A 14,615-nucleotide genomic window follows, 5' to 3' on the forward strand; every position below is an offset into this window, starting at 1 on the left:
ATCCGCCGCAAGTTCGCCTTTATTTTATGCTTTAGGTCCCCTTGGCCCCATCGGACGAGATCCCATAAGTTGGTGGGAACTCCTCTTTAGAAATAGGCCACTCAGCAAGACTTCGCAAAAGAAGGTAAAACTTCTTCTACTGCTTTTGCTTCTTCTTCACTTTAGGGTTTAGGCCCCTCGGCCGCGATCTGCAAGTTGGCTCCATTCTTCAATGGCTTGACACGTCAGTAGTTTGTGACATGCCCCGTCTTGAAAGAAAGTAATCGTCCGTGCTTACAGCATATCTGCAAAACAGCCCAAGTTAGCTCAAAAATTTTCGAGCGACATTCCGAGCGACAATCTGAGGGAGAATTAGTTTTCTCATTCCAAATCGGAGCTCTTTATTTCTTGGGTCGTCGACTTCCCAAAAGAATCTCATCCAATAAGGAGTCTCATTCCAGTTAGAACTCTTGATATCCTCGATCATTGGTTTCCCAGAAAATCTCATCCAATAAGGAATATTCAGTGACGTCACAAACTACTGAAGTGTCAAGCCACTGAAGAACGGAGGCAACATGCAGATCCTGGCCGAGGAGCCTAAACCCTAAGTGAAGAAGCAGAAGAAGTTTTACCAACTTACAGAGTCTTGCCAAGTGGCCTATTTTTAAAGAAGAGTTCCCACCAACTTTCAGGACACCCCACTCTGCCAGAAGCTGCACTCCGAAGAAAGATGTCAGAAAGCATGTAACTTCGGGCAAACAAAAATTCTTGAAAGCTTGCCTAGTCCTTGGAGTGTGCGGCTTGGTAGCTATAGACATCCACCACTGCATGGCATTGCCTCTAAGAAAAAACAACAGCTTGAAATAAAAAAAATCCTTAATCCTTCTCTTGCAAGTGATCTTTATGGCTTATGCCCTATCAGACAGAGCGATGAAGAAGGGAGCGCACGGTACTCCAATCCCTACATCTTCACGCACAAGCATGCCACAGAATGAGCCCTTGGCCTCTCGAAAGTAGTTACATAAAAATCATCAAACTCTAAAAGCATCACGCCTCCAAAAAGGAGCCCAACGTAATTTGTGGAATTCCGTACAGCTCTGCCACGTCATCACTTACTAGTGGAAGTCCGTACACATCATCAGTGTAAAACGCGGTTGTCCGTACAGCTACTACGTCATCAGCAGTTTCGCCTTTATTTTATGCTTTAGGTCCCTTGGGCCCCATTGGATGGGGTCCCATAAGTTGGTGGGAACTCCTCTTTAGAAATAGGCCACTAGGCAAGACTTTACAAAAGTTGGTAAAACTCCTTATGCTGCTTTTGCTTCTTCACTTAGGGTTTAGGCCCCTTGGCCAGGATCTACAAGTTGGCTCCGTTCTTCATTGGCTTGACACGTCAGTAGTTTGTGACACTTCTTAGGAAGGATCCGCAAGTAGGGTCTCGAAGAGAGTTGGACCCTCAAGGAGTTCTACCTTTGCGAAGCAATAATGTAGAAATATCAAAAGGGGGGAGGGGCCAATGCATCTCAGGATGGAGCTCCGTAGTTCCGTGTCGACTCTCCTCTTCTCTCTCTCTCTTCAAGTTCAGTGATTTAGCAGCCCAAAACAATTCTTCTTCTCCAGAGGATCCGATTCTTTCTGCAGCACGCATAAGTTCTCACAAAGAATTTGAGAGAGACAACACCCCTTTGACCTTTGGTCTGCAAGGAGATGAAGAAAAGTTGAAACCAGCGTGAGCACAGAAGAAACCAATGGAGATTTTGGCAAATTTCCGACGGGGAATCTCGACAGAGCGGAGTACAAGGATAGAAAAGTAAAAATTGTACACGCAAAAAGAGTTTGACAAAGCTCTTGAAGAGAAGACAAACTGGTTGATGAAAAACTTAAAGCACTCTCGAAAGAAGAGGAAAGCAAAGCATTTCCCCGGTTACTTTTGAGGTGGTAAGCAAATCTAAGAAGCGTGTTCGTTTTGAGGATGACCCAAGTTTTTCTTCGTCTTCCAAGAGTTCTAACAATTCTTCATCCTATAGTTCCAGTGAGGATGAAAAAAGACAGAAGAAGCGGAGAAAAGGCAAGAAAAACAAGAAAAGCAAATTTTTGAAAAAGTCTAGAAGGCACAAGGAGCCATCTTTAAATATGATGGCTAGGGCTCATTCTCTGGCATGCTTCCTGGAGAAGGTGCAGAATCTGGAATATCGGCTAGTACTGTGTTGATGCAATATAAAGAAATACTGAAAGGGGCGCCAAGGTCTGGAGCCAATACTGTCTTGGGTGGAATTCTGCCTCTCTCTCTCTCTCTCTCTCTCTCTCTCTCTCTCTCTCTCTCTCTCTCTCTCTCTCTCTCTCTCTCTCTCTCTCTCTCTCTCTCTCTCTCTCTCTCTCTCTCTCTCTCTCTCTCTCTCTCTCTCTCTCTCTCTCTCTCTCTCTCAGTTCAGTTGTTATTGAAGTGCTAAAAGTCTGTTCAGTCTGTTCTTTTCATCACGTGGTGCCCGTCTTGTGACAGTGGTACCAGAGCATCAAGCGTGTGCTTTTTTGAAAGCATACCGGTCCTACAAAAGAGCAGACAGAGCAAACCAGAGACCACTAGAAATTGTTATTTGAAGTATCTTCGGGCGCCGACCCCGGTCGCACCAACCACTGCCACCCTTACTTCATCGCGCATCGGGCGCGCTCCTGTCTTCACAGCTCATGTCTTACAGGGCATAAGCCATAAGATCACTTGCAAGAGAAGGATCCAAATTTGTTTTGAGCTGCTGTTTTTCTCAGAGGCAGTGCCATGCAGATGTTGATCTCTATAGCTACCAAGCCGCACACTCCAAGGACTTGGCAAGCTTTCAAGAAAATTTTTGCCTGAAGTTATATGGTTTCTGACATCTTCCTTTGGAGTGCAACTTCTGGTAGAGTGGGTATCCTGAAATGCTTGCCATGGAAACCCTAGCAGAGTATAACTTGAAATTTCTCAACATCTCTCAGTAGATGTCTCTTCTCGAGCTGATAACCTTGGAGGTCCAGTGTGATTGCTATGTCTTGGGACTACCATCGCCGCCAAAGGAACGCTATCTGACCAAGAGCTGATGGACGATACTGTGTTCCGCTATGACCTTATGGAAGAAATCCAACCCTAATTTTTGGTGCACGTTACAGGATGGAAAGTCAATCAACTTTCGAGCTCGATGGACGTCGAGATTGTTTTTTTTAAGTTTGAGTTCTATTTGAGAACTTGTTTGGCGATCCTGTTTGGAATTTGTTAGAAATGGATGGTATATGTTTTGAACCTGTTATGTTGCCGATTTGAATTTTCTGACTCTGGTTTTAATACTCGTTCAATGATTGATGATTTTACTCCCAGGTGGAGAAGTGAGAAATATTGTTTTGGTATTGTTTAAACCTCGGAACGACGCAGGCCGATGCCTGGGGAGCGTTTCGTTGTATGCTAGAAAACCTCCGAACGACGCACGCCGATGTCTGGGGAGTATTTGGTTGTAAGCTTGAAAAATAATGTTGTTGAGACTCTTGGCACGGACCTAGATGGTTATGTGGGAGGAGTATTAAGAAGTTTGAGCAGTGGTTACTCTCAGCACCTCCAAATGTATGCTAGAAAACCTCCGAACGACGCAAGCCGATGTCTGGGGAGTATTTGGTTGTATGCTTGAAAAATAATGTTGTTGAGACTCTTGGCTCGGACCTGGATGGTTATGTGGGAGGAGTATTAAGAAGTTTGAGCAGTGGTTACTCTCAGCACCTCCAAATGACGCAGGCTACGGTCTGGGGGACGTTTGGTTGTAAAAGGCCTCTATATCTCTCGGCCCGGACCTTTTTAGGTTATGCGGAAGGAGCGATGAGGGAGTCGTTGAATCTCTCCCAACCCGGACCTTGTTAGGTTATGCGGGAGGAGTGTTCATCGGCGACTTTATGTTTCTATGTCTTGTAACATGCATATGTGAGCATTTGTGTTGCATTGTGATGTGACAACCACTGAATATTCCTAATTGGATGAGATTGCCTTGGTATGTAATTTAAGTGCATCAAGACACCCGTGGAAGATCAGTGCGGTCTGGGTGTGATGGCTAAATTTACTACGCGGGAATATCAAGAGTTCCGATCTGGATGAAAGGAGAAGCAAACTCCTTGATCAAAAGAGCCAAAAGGAGAAGCCAACTCCTTAACAAAAAAGAGAGCGAACTGATTGTCCCTCGGAATGACCCTCGGAAATTTTTGAGCTAACTTCAATTGTTTTGCAGATATACTGTAATCGCGAACAATTACTTTCTGTCAAGAAGGGGGGATGTCACAAACTGTTGACATGTCAAGCCTTGGAGCTTTCCGTCTTATGGAGAGTGTTATGATCACGAACAAAGTGAGTGGATTGTGCGTGCAAGTGAATGAGACTGAGAGAAGGAGAGAGAAGAGATACGACACCGAGAGGTTGTAAAACCCTCCTCCGAAGGCCCCACTCTCGTCGGCGAGAGTGGTCTCCTTTGATTGCACAAGGTGTACAATGCGTATGCAATGGACTGATGCAATGGGACTGTGCCGATGGCGACGACGATGATGACGACAACGATGGCTGAATCTGTGGTCTTCTTCGACGGGAATCGGGGACTGTTTTTGGGGCTGAAAATGGACTGTTTCGGGGCTGACTTGTGTCTGAATTTCACTGCCCTTGTCGGGGGTGACTTGGTGATGAAAAACGCTGATCTAACTGTGCATATGGCTGCGTTTTCTTTGCTTTAATACCTGCTGGAAAACGCTGATAACTGGCTGTAAAAACGCTGAACAGTAGAGGCCAAAACACTGCAAATCTGCTGCGTTTTTAATGGCTGAATGCTGAAGATAAAACGCTGGTCTCCCTGCAGGTTGAAGGCTGAATTCCTGGCTGCGTTTTGTTGCTTGGGATCGCTACTGATGCAAGGCTCATGCTAGCGTTAGTGGGATCTGGGGGCTGCTGCTAGTGGAGGGAGGATACGCCATGCTTCAGAGGTCTAAGGGATGGCGATGGCTGTCCTGGGAAACGCCAAGGGAAGGGATCACGGTGGCGATGAGGAAAACGCTGAAGAAAGGGGGTGGCCTCGCCAAGGACTTGGAGAGGGTCTTGCTGAGAGAGGGTGGGACACCTGTTGCTTGGGGAAGTCTGCTGTGTCTTTGCTCATCTGCCAATTTGTGCTAACTTGGGTTTGCTTATATATTAACTTACCCAATTTTCCCTACTGAGTACCCAACAAAAGTCACTTAATAAATAAGTGAAAATGTTAAAAATAGGGAAAATGGGATAAAGTCATCTGAAAGATCCCCAAACTGACTCTGATGGAATCTAATGGAAATGCTTATGCTTATGCAATGTGCAACCAGAGGATATGCATCTACACTGAGTGATGGGGCATGCACAGTCTACGAATAGACTCACAAAAGTGCCAGATCACTTCTAATCTAACTTGATTGGACTTGACGGAAACCCTGTTATGGTGTAGCTTGTCCACGGACACATAGGGTTGGAACTTGGGATGTGTCACGTGACACCTTGAAGAATGGAGCCAACTTGCAGATCACAGTCGAGGGGCCTAAACCCTAAGAAGAGTAAGCAACAGGCCGAGGGGCCTAAACCCTAAGAAGAGTAAGCAACAGCAGAAGAGAAGAAATCCTACCAACTTATGGGGACCCCGTACGATGGGGCCCAAGTTACGTAAAGGATTAAAATAAAGCAGGACCCACACACACACGCACACACACAAAGGCTTGCGCAACCAACTGATGAGGTGGCAGAACTGTACGGGTCTCCGCAATTTGCGTTGACATCATGACGTGGCAGACTGTATGGATTTTCGCGTTTTGCGTTGACTGCTGACATGGAAACTGTAGGGATTTCCGAGATTTATGCTGGCAGCTTTTGAGGATTGCTTTTGGAACAGATGCTTTTGAGTTTGAAGGCTTTTCATTGTAACTGCTTTTCAGGACAAGGGCCTTTAAATATGAGGCTAAGGCTCACACTCTGGCATGCTTCCCGGAGAAGGTGCACAGTCTCGAGTACGGGCTTGTACTGTGTTGATGCAATATAAAGAAATACCGAAAGGGGCACCAAGGTTTGGGGCCAATACTCTCTGGGGTGGAATTCCGCCACTGCGTGTTGCGTGTCGTCTCTCTCTCTCTCTCAGTTCAGTTGTTATTGAAGTGCTAAAAGCCTGTTCAGTCTGTTCTTTTTTATTGGCATGTGGTGCCCATCTTGTGACAAGACCTCATCCTCTATTGACAGTTCAAACAATGAGAAAAAGAACACGAAGACCACAAAGTTCAAGGATGGGGGTCAAGTAGTCAAGTTTAACACGTTTTCTGGCTATCAGGACACCCATCGAGCCCTTGAATTCATACAGCAGTTTGACGTCGTCTTTTCAAGAGGTTGTTTCTCGAAACGCTAGGATACGAAGGGCGGCATCCTGCTTGAAAGGAAATGCATAGACATGGTGGTCTACTCTCTTGTGCACAAAAGCACCTAAGAAGTGGGTAAAATTCAAGAGACTTTTCACTTCTGCATAGATAGCAAAAGAATATGAAGAAGATGTCATCACGGCTTGGCATCATCTGAGAATGAATAGAAAGATAGTTTGGATGACTACTGCCAGATGTTCTGGGTTACCTATTTGCCAATGACCTCGTTTCGAAGGATCACTTTGAAGGACGAAATTGAGCAGTTTTGCCATGGATTTTGTCACAAAGTGATGACATGGCATGGCCTAAAGGACACATGCCGAACAGAAGGCAAAAGAGGCATGTTGCAAGCTTGGACACTAAAAGCGAGATATCAAAAGCAACACACGAACAAAAACTACATAATCATTGAACTGAGAGAGAGAGAGAGAGAGAAAGAGAGAGAGAAGAGGAGAGTCAACACAGAACGGCGGAGTTCCGTTCCAAGATGCACTAGCCCCAAAGATTGGCGCCCCTTTTGGTATTCCTCATTATTGCTTTGCAAACGTACAACTCCCTGAGGGTCCAATTCTCTCTGAGACCCTGCATTCAAATCCTCCCTGAGAAGTGGCCCTCTGGGCACTTATAAACTTATAAGGGTTGCCCAAAAGCTCCAGTTCAAAAGCATTCACATCCAAAAGCATCTGCTCTCCAAAAGCCCACGCAAAACTGCCAAAAATCAGCCAGCCTAATTTATGGAAGCTTGCCACATCATCACGTCAGGGCAAACCACGGAATTTCGTATAGTAGTGTCATGTGGCAGCCAGTGCGTTTTACGAAAATCTCAGCCAGAGATCAAGCTTTTGACGTTTTGCTTTTTGGCCCCTCAGCCGATGCTCCATAAGTTCTTTAAGTAGATGGGTTAGGATTTTAAAATTCCTAACCCCTTTTTAGGCACTTCTGCAATTTGTTTCAGTTTCTTCTTGTCCTCTCGGCCATTTTCCTTCGAGTTGAGCACGCCACGTCATCACTTCGTTACAACCCAAGCAGCCCTTCACACACTTCCATCCACTAGGTGTAGGCTATGATACCACGTCAAAGTGCAGCAGGAGGTGTGGTGACACGAAAGCATGGGGCGAGAGAGAGAGAGAGAGAGAGAGAGAGAGAGAGAGAGAGAGAGAGAGAGAGAGAGAGAGAGAATATGGAGAGAAAGGGAGAAAAGAGTGAGACAAGCCCTGTCGGGCAATCTTTGCTATACAAGAGAGTACAAGGCTCTACCATAGTCTGCCTACAAGCCCCCCCCCCCCCCCCTCCCCTCTAAGAGGTCACCTACATACGTCATAAAACAAGACACCCACTCAAAACAAGCCAGACGTGGCAATGGTGGACAAAATCTGGAATTTCCCCAAGATGCCTATAAACTAATACAGAAAACAAGACCAGATGCACCCACAAAGAAACCCTCTCTCACTAGATCTAGTCCAGTAAAAAAGAGATGAGCTCCATAAATCTTAACAATTGCATGCTCCCATTTGTGACACAGCACCTACACAAGATGTCACAACTTTGTGTCCATTCGTCCAGAGAATTCGTCCGGCCGTGACCTAGGTCATGGGTTCAAATGTGGCCAAGTGACTAGGAAGGCGCTCATGGACGTACTTTGTATCATTGCGAGCGGGAATGCTTGTATTGCTACACAAAAAAACGATGTCACAACTTTGTGTAGTGGCATAACTACACTGGATTGGAAGAGAGAAGCATTAGCTGAGCTGAGACATCATCTTAAGAGAGGACCCAAGTTCAGCTGCTTTTTGACATCAATTATTGAATGCAAACTTTTTGGGCTCTTGAAAGGACAAGATGTATACCATTGACTAATAACTACCACATCTCAATTAACATCATTAATGTCCGATACCGGGTCAATGTCCGATAGTGGGTATCAATAAATGCCCCCAGATGTCCCACACACACATCAGCATACATCAATACAAACATCTAATACTATGTGGCTCCAGAGATGTAGGGCGGGTTGGAGCGGGTTGGAGATAGAAAGGTCAACACAAAATCAATTGGGCATAATTAGAACAAAATCATCATATCATCAAATCTCTGAGACCCTGCATTCAAATCCTCCCTGAGAAGTGGCCCTCTGGGCACTTATAAACTTATAAGGGTTGCCCAAAAGCTCCAGTTCAAAAGCATTCACATCCAAAAGCATCTGCTCTCCAAAAGCCCACGCAAAACTGCCAAAAATCAGCCAGCCTAATTTACGGAAGCTTGCCACATCATCACGTCAAGGCAAACCACGGAATTTCGTATAGTAGTGTCATGTGGCAGCCAGTGCGTTTTACGAAAATCTCAGCCAGAGATCAAGCTTTTGACGTTTTGCTTTTTGGCCCCTCAACCGATGCTCCATAAGTTCTTTAGGTAGATGGGTTAGGATTTTAAAATTCCTAACCCCTTTTTAGGCACTTCTGCAATTTGTTTCAGTTTCTTCTTGTCCTCTCGGCCATTTTCCTTCGAGTTGAGCACGCCACATCATCACTTCGTAACAGCCCAAGCAGCCCTTCACACACTTCCATCCACTAGGTGTAGGCTATGATACCACGTCAAAGTGCAGCAGGAGGTGTGGTGACACGAAAGCATGGGGCGAGAGAGAGAGAGAGAGAGAGAGAGAGAGAGAGAGAGAGAATATGGAGAGAAAGGGAGAAAAGAGTGAGACAAGCCCTGTCGGGCAATCTTTGCTATACAAGAGAGTACAAGGCTCTACCATAGTCTGCCTACAAGCCCCCCCCCCCCCTCCCCTCTAAGAGGTCACCTACATATGTCATAAAACAAGACACCCACTCAAAACAAGCCAGACGTGGCAATGGTGGACAAAATCTGGAATTTCCCCAAGATGCCTATAAACTAATACAGAAAACAAGACCAGATGCACCCACAAAGAAACCCTCTCTCACTAGATCTAGTCCGGTAAAAAAGAGATGAGCTCCATAAATCTTAACAATTGCATGCTCCCGTTTGTGACACAGCACCTACACAAGATGTCACAACTTTGTGTCCATTCGTCCTGAGAATTCGTCCGGCCGTGACCTAGGTCATGGGTTCAAATGTGGCCAAGTGACTAGGAAGGCGCTCATGGACGTACTTTGTATCATTGCGAGCGGGAATGCTTGTATTGCTACACAAAAAAACGATGTCACAACTTTGTGTAGTGGCATAACTACACTGGATTGGAAGAGAGAAGCATTAGCTGAGCTGAGACATCATCTTAAGAGAGGACCCAAGTTCAGCTGCTTTTTGACATCAATTATTGAATGCAAACTTTTTGGGCTCTTGAAAGGACAAGATGTATACCATTGACTAATAACTACCACATCTCAATTAACATCATTAATGTCCGATACCGGGTCAATGTCCGATAGTGGGTATCAATAAGTGCCCCCAGATGTCCCACACACACATCAGCATGCATCAATACAAACATCTAATACTATGTGGCTCCAGAGATGTAGGGCGGGTTGGAGCGGGTTGGAGATAGAAAGGTCAACACAAAATCAACTGGGCATAATTAGAACAAAATCTTCATATCATCAAATCCACATTTCCGATATACGGCTTTACATAAATTGAGAATACGAAGACCCTGTGGTCTAACAATGCAATGAATGCACTTAGTCCAAATTGCCAATGTAAAACGGTAAGGTGATGTCATCCCCTATAAAAATAATTAGAAAACAATTGTTCATATCAAACACAATTTCAACCTAAAGATGCCTTAGTTAAATAAGGTCAGTGTTTTATTCTAAAGAAATGTTCACTCACATGCGAGCAGCTGTTATTGACCAGAAGTTGAATGCAAAGCCACACATAGCTGTTGCAAACGTCCACACAGACAAGCCAAATCCCATGAGCTTGAAGGAATTGTGCCTACAAGAACCAAAATATATTCGCGCAATTGAAAAGTAGGCAAATGAAATCATGCACTTCCATGATGATACAAACAAAGGGGGAAAAAAAAACATACATCTTTGACATGTAGGCAAAGATTGGAGATGCAATGAGGAGCCCAACCAGGAAGACTGAAGACAAAATCCCATCTTGAAGGTTGCTCAAGTCAAACTCTCCCCTAGAGAAGCAAAATAAGACTTTAAGGTCTGGCTTCCATAAATACTTTTTTACTGCCACGAACGAGCATAAGAAAACATACTGAATGCCACTGCCTCCTTGGCAAATTTCAAGAGGTTTGCATGTTGGTTCACGAGGCGTTCCGTTGACCCCATTGCTTGCAATGACGCCTCGATCAACATAATTTAGCAGATTTACAACACACAGCAGAACTAGCAATCTGCCAGAAAAATTGAGTGATGAAATTATATCATGCTGCACCACAAAGATATCATGTCTGTGTATAAGTGTCATCCATGTACACACAATGCAATTTCAAAAACAACACATGCATCTAGACATTCAGTCAGAAGACTTAAATTTTCCCGACACTCCTTTTGTGTGTGTGTGTGTGTGTGTGTGTGTGTGTGTGTGTGAGAGAGAGAGAGAGAGAGAGAGAGAGACAGACACATACGCGCATACCCATCTGCTCTGTATGTGTGTTTAATTGTTAAAAGGGTCACATGGCAAATGCCGTGTGTGGGCGCATGCTAGAGGCAACGAGATGACAGTACCTCGGTGGCGTGAACCACCTTGTCTCCTCGTTTGGACTTGCGATCTTCTTCACCATTGCTCGCAGCAGAAAATTTTCATCGGAAGAGAGTCCGGAGTGGCAAAGTATAGGCCTACATGGTAAAGGTCCACTAATGACTTCATGACAATTTTATTCCAACCTTAGGCAAAGGTCCCAAATTAAGGAAATTTCTCCATATGACGTGTGAATGACAACTTTTTAGAGAAGCACTACTCAACAACATACATGGCTCCATGTTCGGCGCAGTGTATAGAGAATATGCAAGGTACTTTAGTTCGTTATGCACATGAGCCATAAGATACGCGACAGACAACGTATTGATCTTGCATGCAGACAAACGAATTGTGCTAATCTCAACATAACCATCCCGCCACTAGGCCTTGAGAACTCTACGATGATATGGGCATTGTTGTAGATAAGAGAGTAGCTTGTTGAAAATTGGAGTGTCGTCTAGTTAGAGCTAGGTCAAATTGTCATGTACGTCCTTTGTATGGTTAATAGCTCGAAGTGTAGCATCACACTAAGTGTAGTAAAGGTTACATGGAAAGGTAAAGGCAAAAGGTGTTAAGGGAAATGAGGAGGATCATGACACGTGTATATATTAGTGTTGCAAATTCTATACATTTATTAAAGAGCCTAAAAAATTATAGGACACTGGAGACATCCAAGCATCACTAAACTGAGGGCTCTCAAACTTGAGCCATGGCGACATTCATGGCTACTCTTGGGTGGAAACCCCAACCCCCTCATGCTCTTGCTTGGTATAATATGTGAAGGTAGTCACTTGAACATGTTGCTAAACCACGCACCATGTGTGTCCGCTCCACTCTTGCCTAGCTGAGAGAGAGAGAGAGGCCATAGGGTGTGGAAACCGATAATCCACCAAGCCATCCCGCCCTCTTCTTATAGGGCAACCTCAGTGCTGGTTTTCAACTTAACCATTGGCCTCACATTACATCCCCTTGGAGAAGTGTTTTCGTCCTCGAAAACAAAAATGGGGTATTTCTTCTTAAGAACACTAATGTTTTCCTAAGTGGCACCTTCTTCAAGTCAGTCTTTCCACTTAACTAATGCTTGACGATGCACATGATGATGAGTACATAAATCATGACAGTCAATAATGTGCTCGAGTTCATATAGCTACATTGGAGGCTCAATGAAATCCACCAAAACCTGATGATCGATTACATTTTTTCCCTATGTAAGCGTTTACATGAATGACTTACATGAAAAACTGGATGAATACGAGAGTGCGTAGATAAAGAAAGTTTATAGGGCATATCTCCAACTCGCTTGAGTATTATGAATGGCCCACAATATCTAGGAGATAGATTAGGCGTAGGATCAGTTTTCAAATTTTTTGATAGCTCTAGAATACGTAAGAATGCCTCTTCACCTTTCATGAAAGGACTTGCCAACGTTTCTCATCATCATACTTTTGTGTATCCATTGTATGCTTCGACGACGAACAGCATATTCATATGGTCTTGGATGAAGTCCTTGACTTGCTGAATTTTCTTAGTAGCCAACCCCATCGATATTGTCTCTAATTTGAAAACCGTACATAAGCATGAAGGAACTAAACCTAGTCGTAACATGCTTTTCACTCTCATAAGAAAACTCCAAAATAGGGAGATAATCTTTCCAATCCGATTGCTTCTCGCTAATGTACACTCTCAGCATATCCTCTAGCACATTATGTTACGATATACATGTGGTCGTGATGTGTGTGAACACACGAGGACCGTCAGGGCATTTTTTCCCTCTTTAGGAGTTTTTTTCCCTCTTGCATTGTATATACTCCCATCACTCTAGGGCTGTCTTTCTTTCCATTGCACACTAAGTAATACACTCTCTATTGTGTGCCTTGAGCTTCCTTTGCCTTCTCCAAGCTGTGGGTGTTTTCCTGCAACCCTAATTCCAACAATTGGTATCAGAGCAGGTTACGTCCTCCCAAGCTTAGGTGCCAGCAGCTCCAGCACACGCCTGCTCACTTTCTCCGTGTTCTGTGAGCTTTGGCGAGCATTCGCAAGTCGATAAAAATTTCGAGCAAGCTTGTAGAGCTTAGTCTGCTCAGATTTTTACTTCGGGCTTATTTCAGCCTCCGTTTCCACTACAAGCAATACTACATAAGCTATTTCGTCATTTTTTGCAAAAATTTTGTCAGTGCCATTTTTTGCATATCAGGTGCCTTACATTCTTCTACGGTTTGCGCTATATAGCACGTGTTTTTTCCGCTTCGTTTCTCCTCTTTACGGGCAGTTTTCACATCAGGTGCAACATTTACCATGGTTGACAACAACATAGATGTGTTCAAGATGTTTGTTGATGAGGACAGATTGGATGGGGACAATTACCCTATGTGGGCTTACATGATGCAACATGATCTTGTGTCAAAGGGCGCCTAGAATATTGTGCAGGGCATTGATGTACATCCTGGTTTTGAGGATGCAGGCGATGTTGAAGTGTTGCAGGTCTTGCTGCAAGGATTGCTGCTATTAGAGTTGTTTTGCCTACGGTAGAACAATCTCGTTGGGATGTAAAGGATGCGCAGGCTGATGCATTGATTATGTTGTCTGTGAAGCGCACCATTGTTCCTCGATTCGTTCAACAAAATTCGCAAAACAGTCTTGGGATATTTTGGATGGTCTTTATGCAAGTCGCAGGCTGATGCATTGATTATGTTGTCTGTGAAGCACACCATTGTTCCTCGATTCGTTCAACAAAATTCGCAAAACAGTCTTGGGATATTTTGGATGGTCTTTATGCAAGTCGCAATGAGGCTAAAATTGCTTTGCTGCATAAAGAGCTTGAGTCGAAGATTATGCATGAGGAAGATGATAAGGACACTTTCTTTGCTGGTGTCAAGGATATCAATGAGAAACTTATTTCTGCAGGTGAAGTCATTTCAGACATATCCCTTGTGCAGACTGTTCTTGATGCCTTACCAGATTCTTACCAGACTTTTGCAAGTACTCGGAGACTTATGACCCAAGGAAATCCTGAAGTTGTCAAGTTTGATGCATTATGCACATTGCTGTTGCAAGAGTCACTTTCCAAAAAAAATACGACTAGGCAGTGTGCAGTTGAACAAGCTTTTATTGCTTCTCAAAGAAAGGGTGGTAACAGCAATGCAGCCACTTCCCATGGTTCTGCTGCGAGTGGCAAAAATTCTGTTCCTAATGCTTCTGTTGGCAGCAATTCATCTGGAAATTCTGGTGATAAGGGCAAAAAGAAGATGCGTTGCCATTATTATGAAGCTAATGATCACTTGATCAAGCAGTGTCCTAAGTTGAAGGCCAAAGAGGCTAAGAAGAAAGAGGGTGGTTCCATTGCAAATGCTGGTTCCACTACAAATGCAGCCATTGTTGAGTCTTTTGTGAAAGGAGATTGTGATGTGGATGTTGATGCATAATGGGCTTTTAGTGTAGAGTGCACTTACAATCCTGATGTCCATGATGCATGCATGTCAGTTGCTGCAGATTCACATGTGTGGTATTTCGACAGTGGTGCTACAAAGCACATTACCTCACAT

General features: G+C 44.2%; 1 protein-coding gene across 2 annotated transcripts in view; it reads right to left on the reverse strand.

Annotated features, from left to right (window-relative positions):
* Positions 1 to 11,207, reverse strand: part of LOC147425061 (putative sphingolipid transporter spinster homolog 2) — a 71,997-nt gene extending 60,790 nt beyond the window's left edge. The window contains exons 1-4 of one of the 2 annotated variants that reach the window (XM_086500139.1): positions 11,061 to 11,207; positions 10,589 to 10,726; positions 10,406 to 10,507; positions 10,204 to 10,308 (exon numbers count right to left, since the gene is read on the reverse strand). In XM_086500139.1, the coding sequence (XP_086356265.1) occupies positions 10,204 to 10,308; positions 10,406 to 10,507; positions 10,589 to 10,726; positions 11,061 to 11,116 (401 nt within the window). In that variant the 5' untranslated portion in view covers positions 11,117 to 11,207. Of the gene's footprint in view, positions 1 to 10,203; positions 10,309 to 10,405; positions 10,508 to 10,588; positions 10,727 to 10,960 lie in introns of both variants that reach the window. The other variant, XM_086500140.1, reaches the window with a different exon arrangement.
* Positions 11,208 to 14,615: the final 3,408 nt, after the last annotated feature.

This window comes from Adiantum capillus-veneris, chromosome 25, assembly GCF_014529385.1.
Source record: "Adiantum capillus-veneris isolate H3 chromosome 25, ASM1452938v2, whole genome shotgun sequence".
In the NCBI taxonomy this organism is placed as follows: Eukaryota; Viridiplantae; Streptophyta; class Polypodiopsida; order Polypodiales; family Pteridaceae; genus Adiantum; species Adiantum capillus-veneris.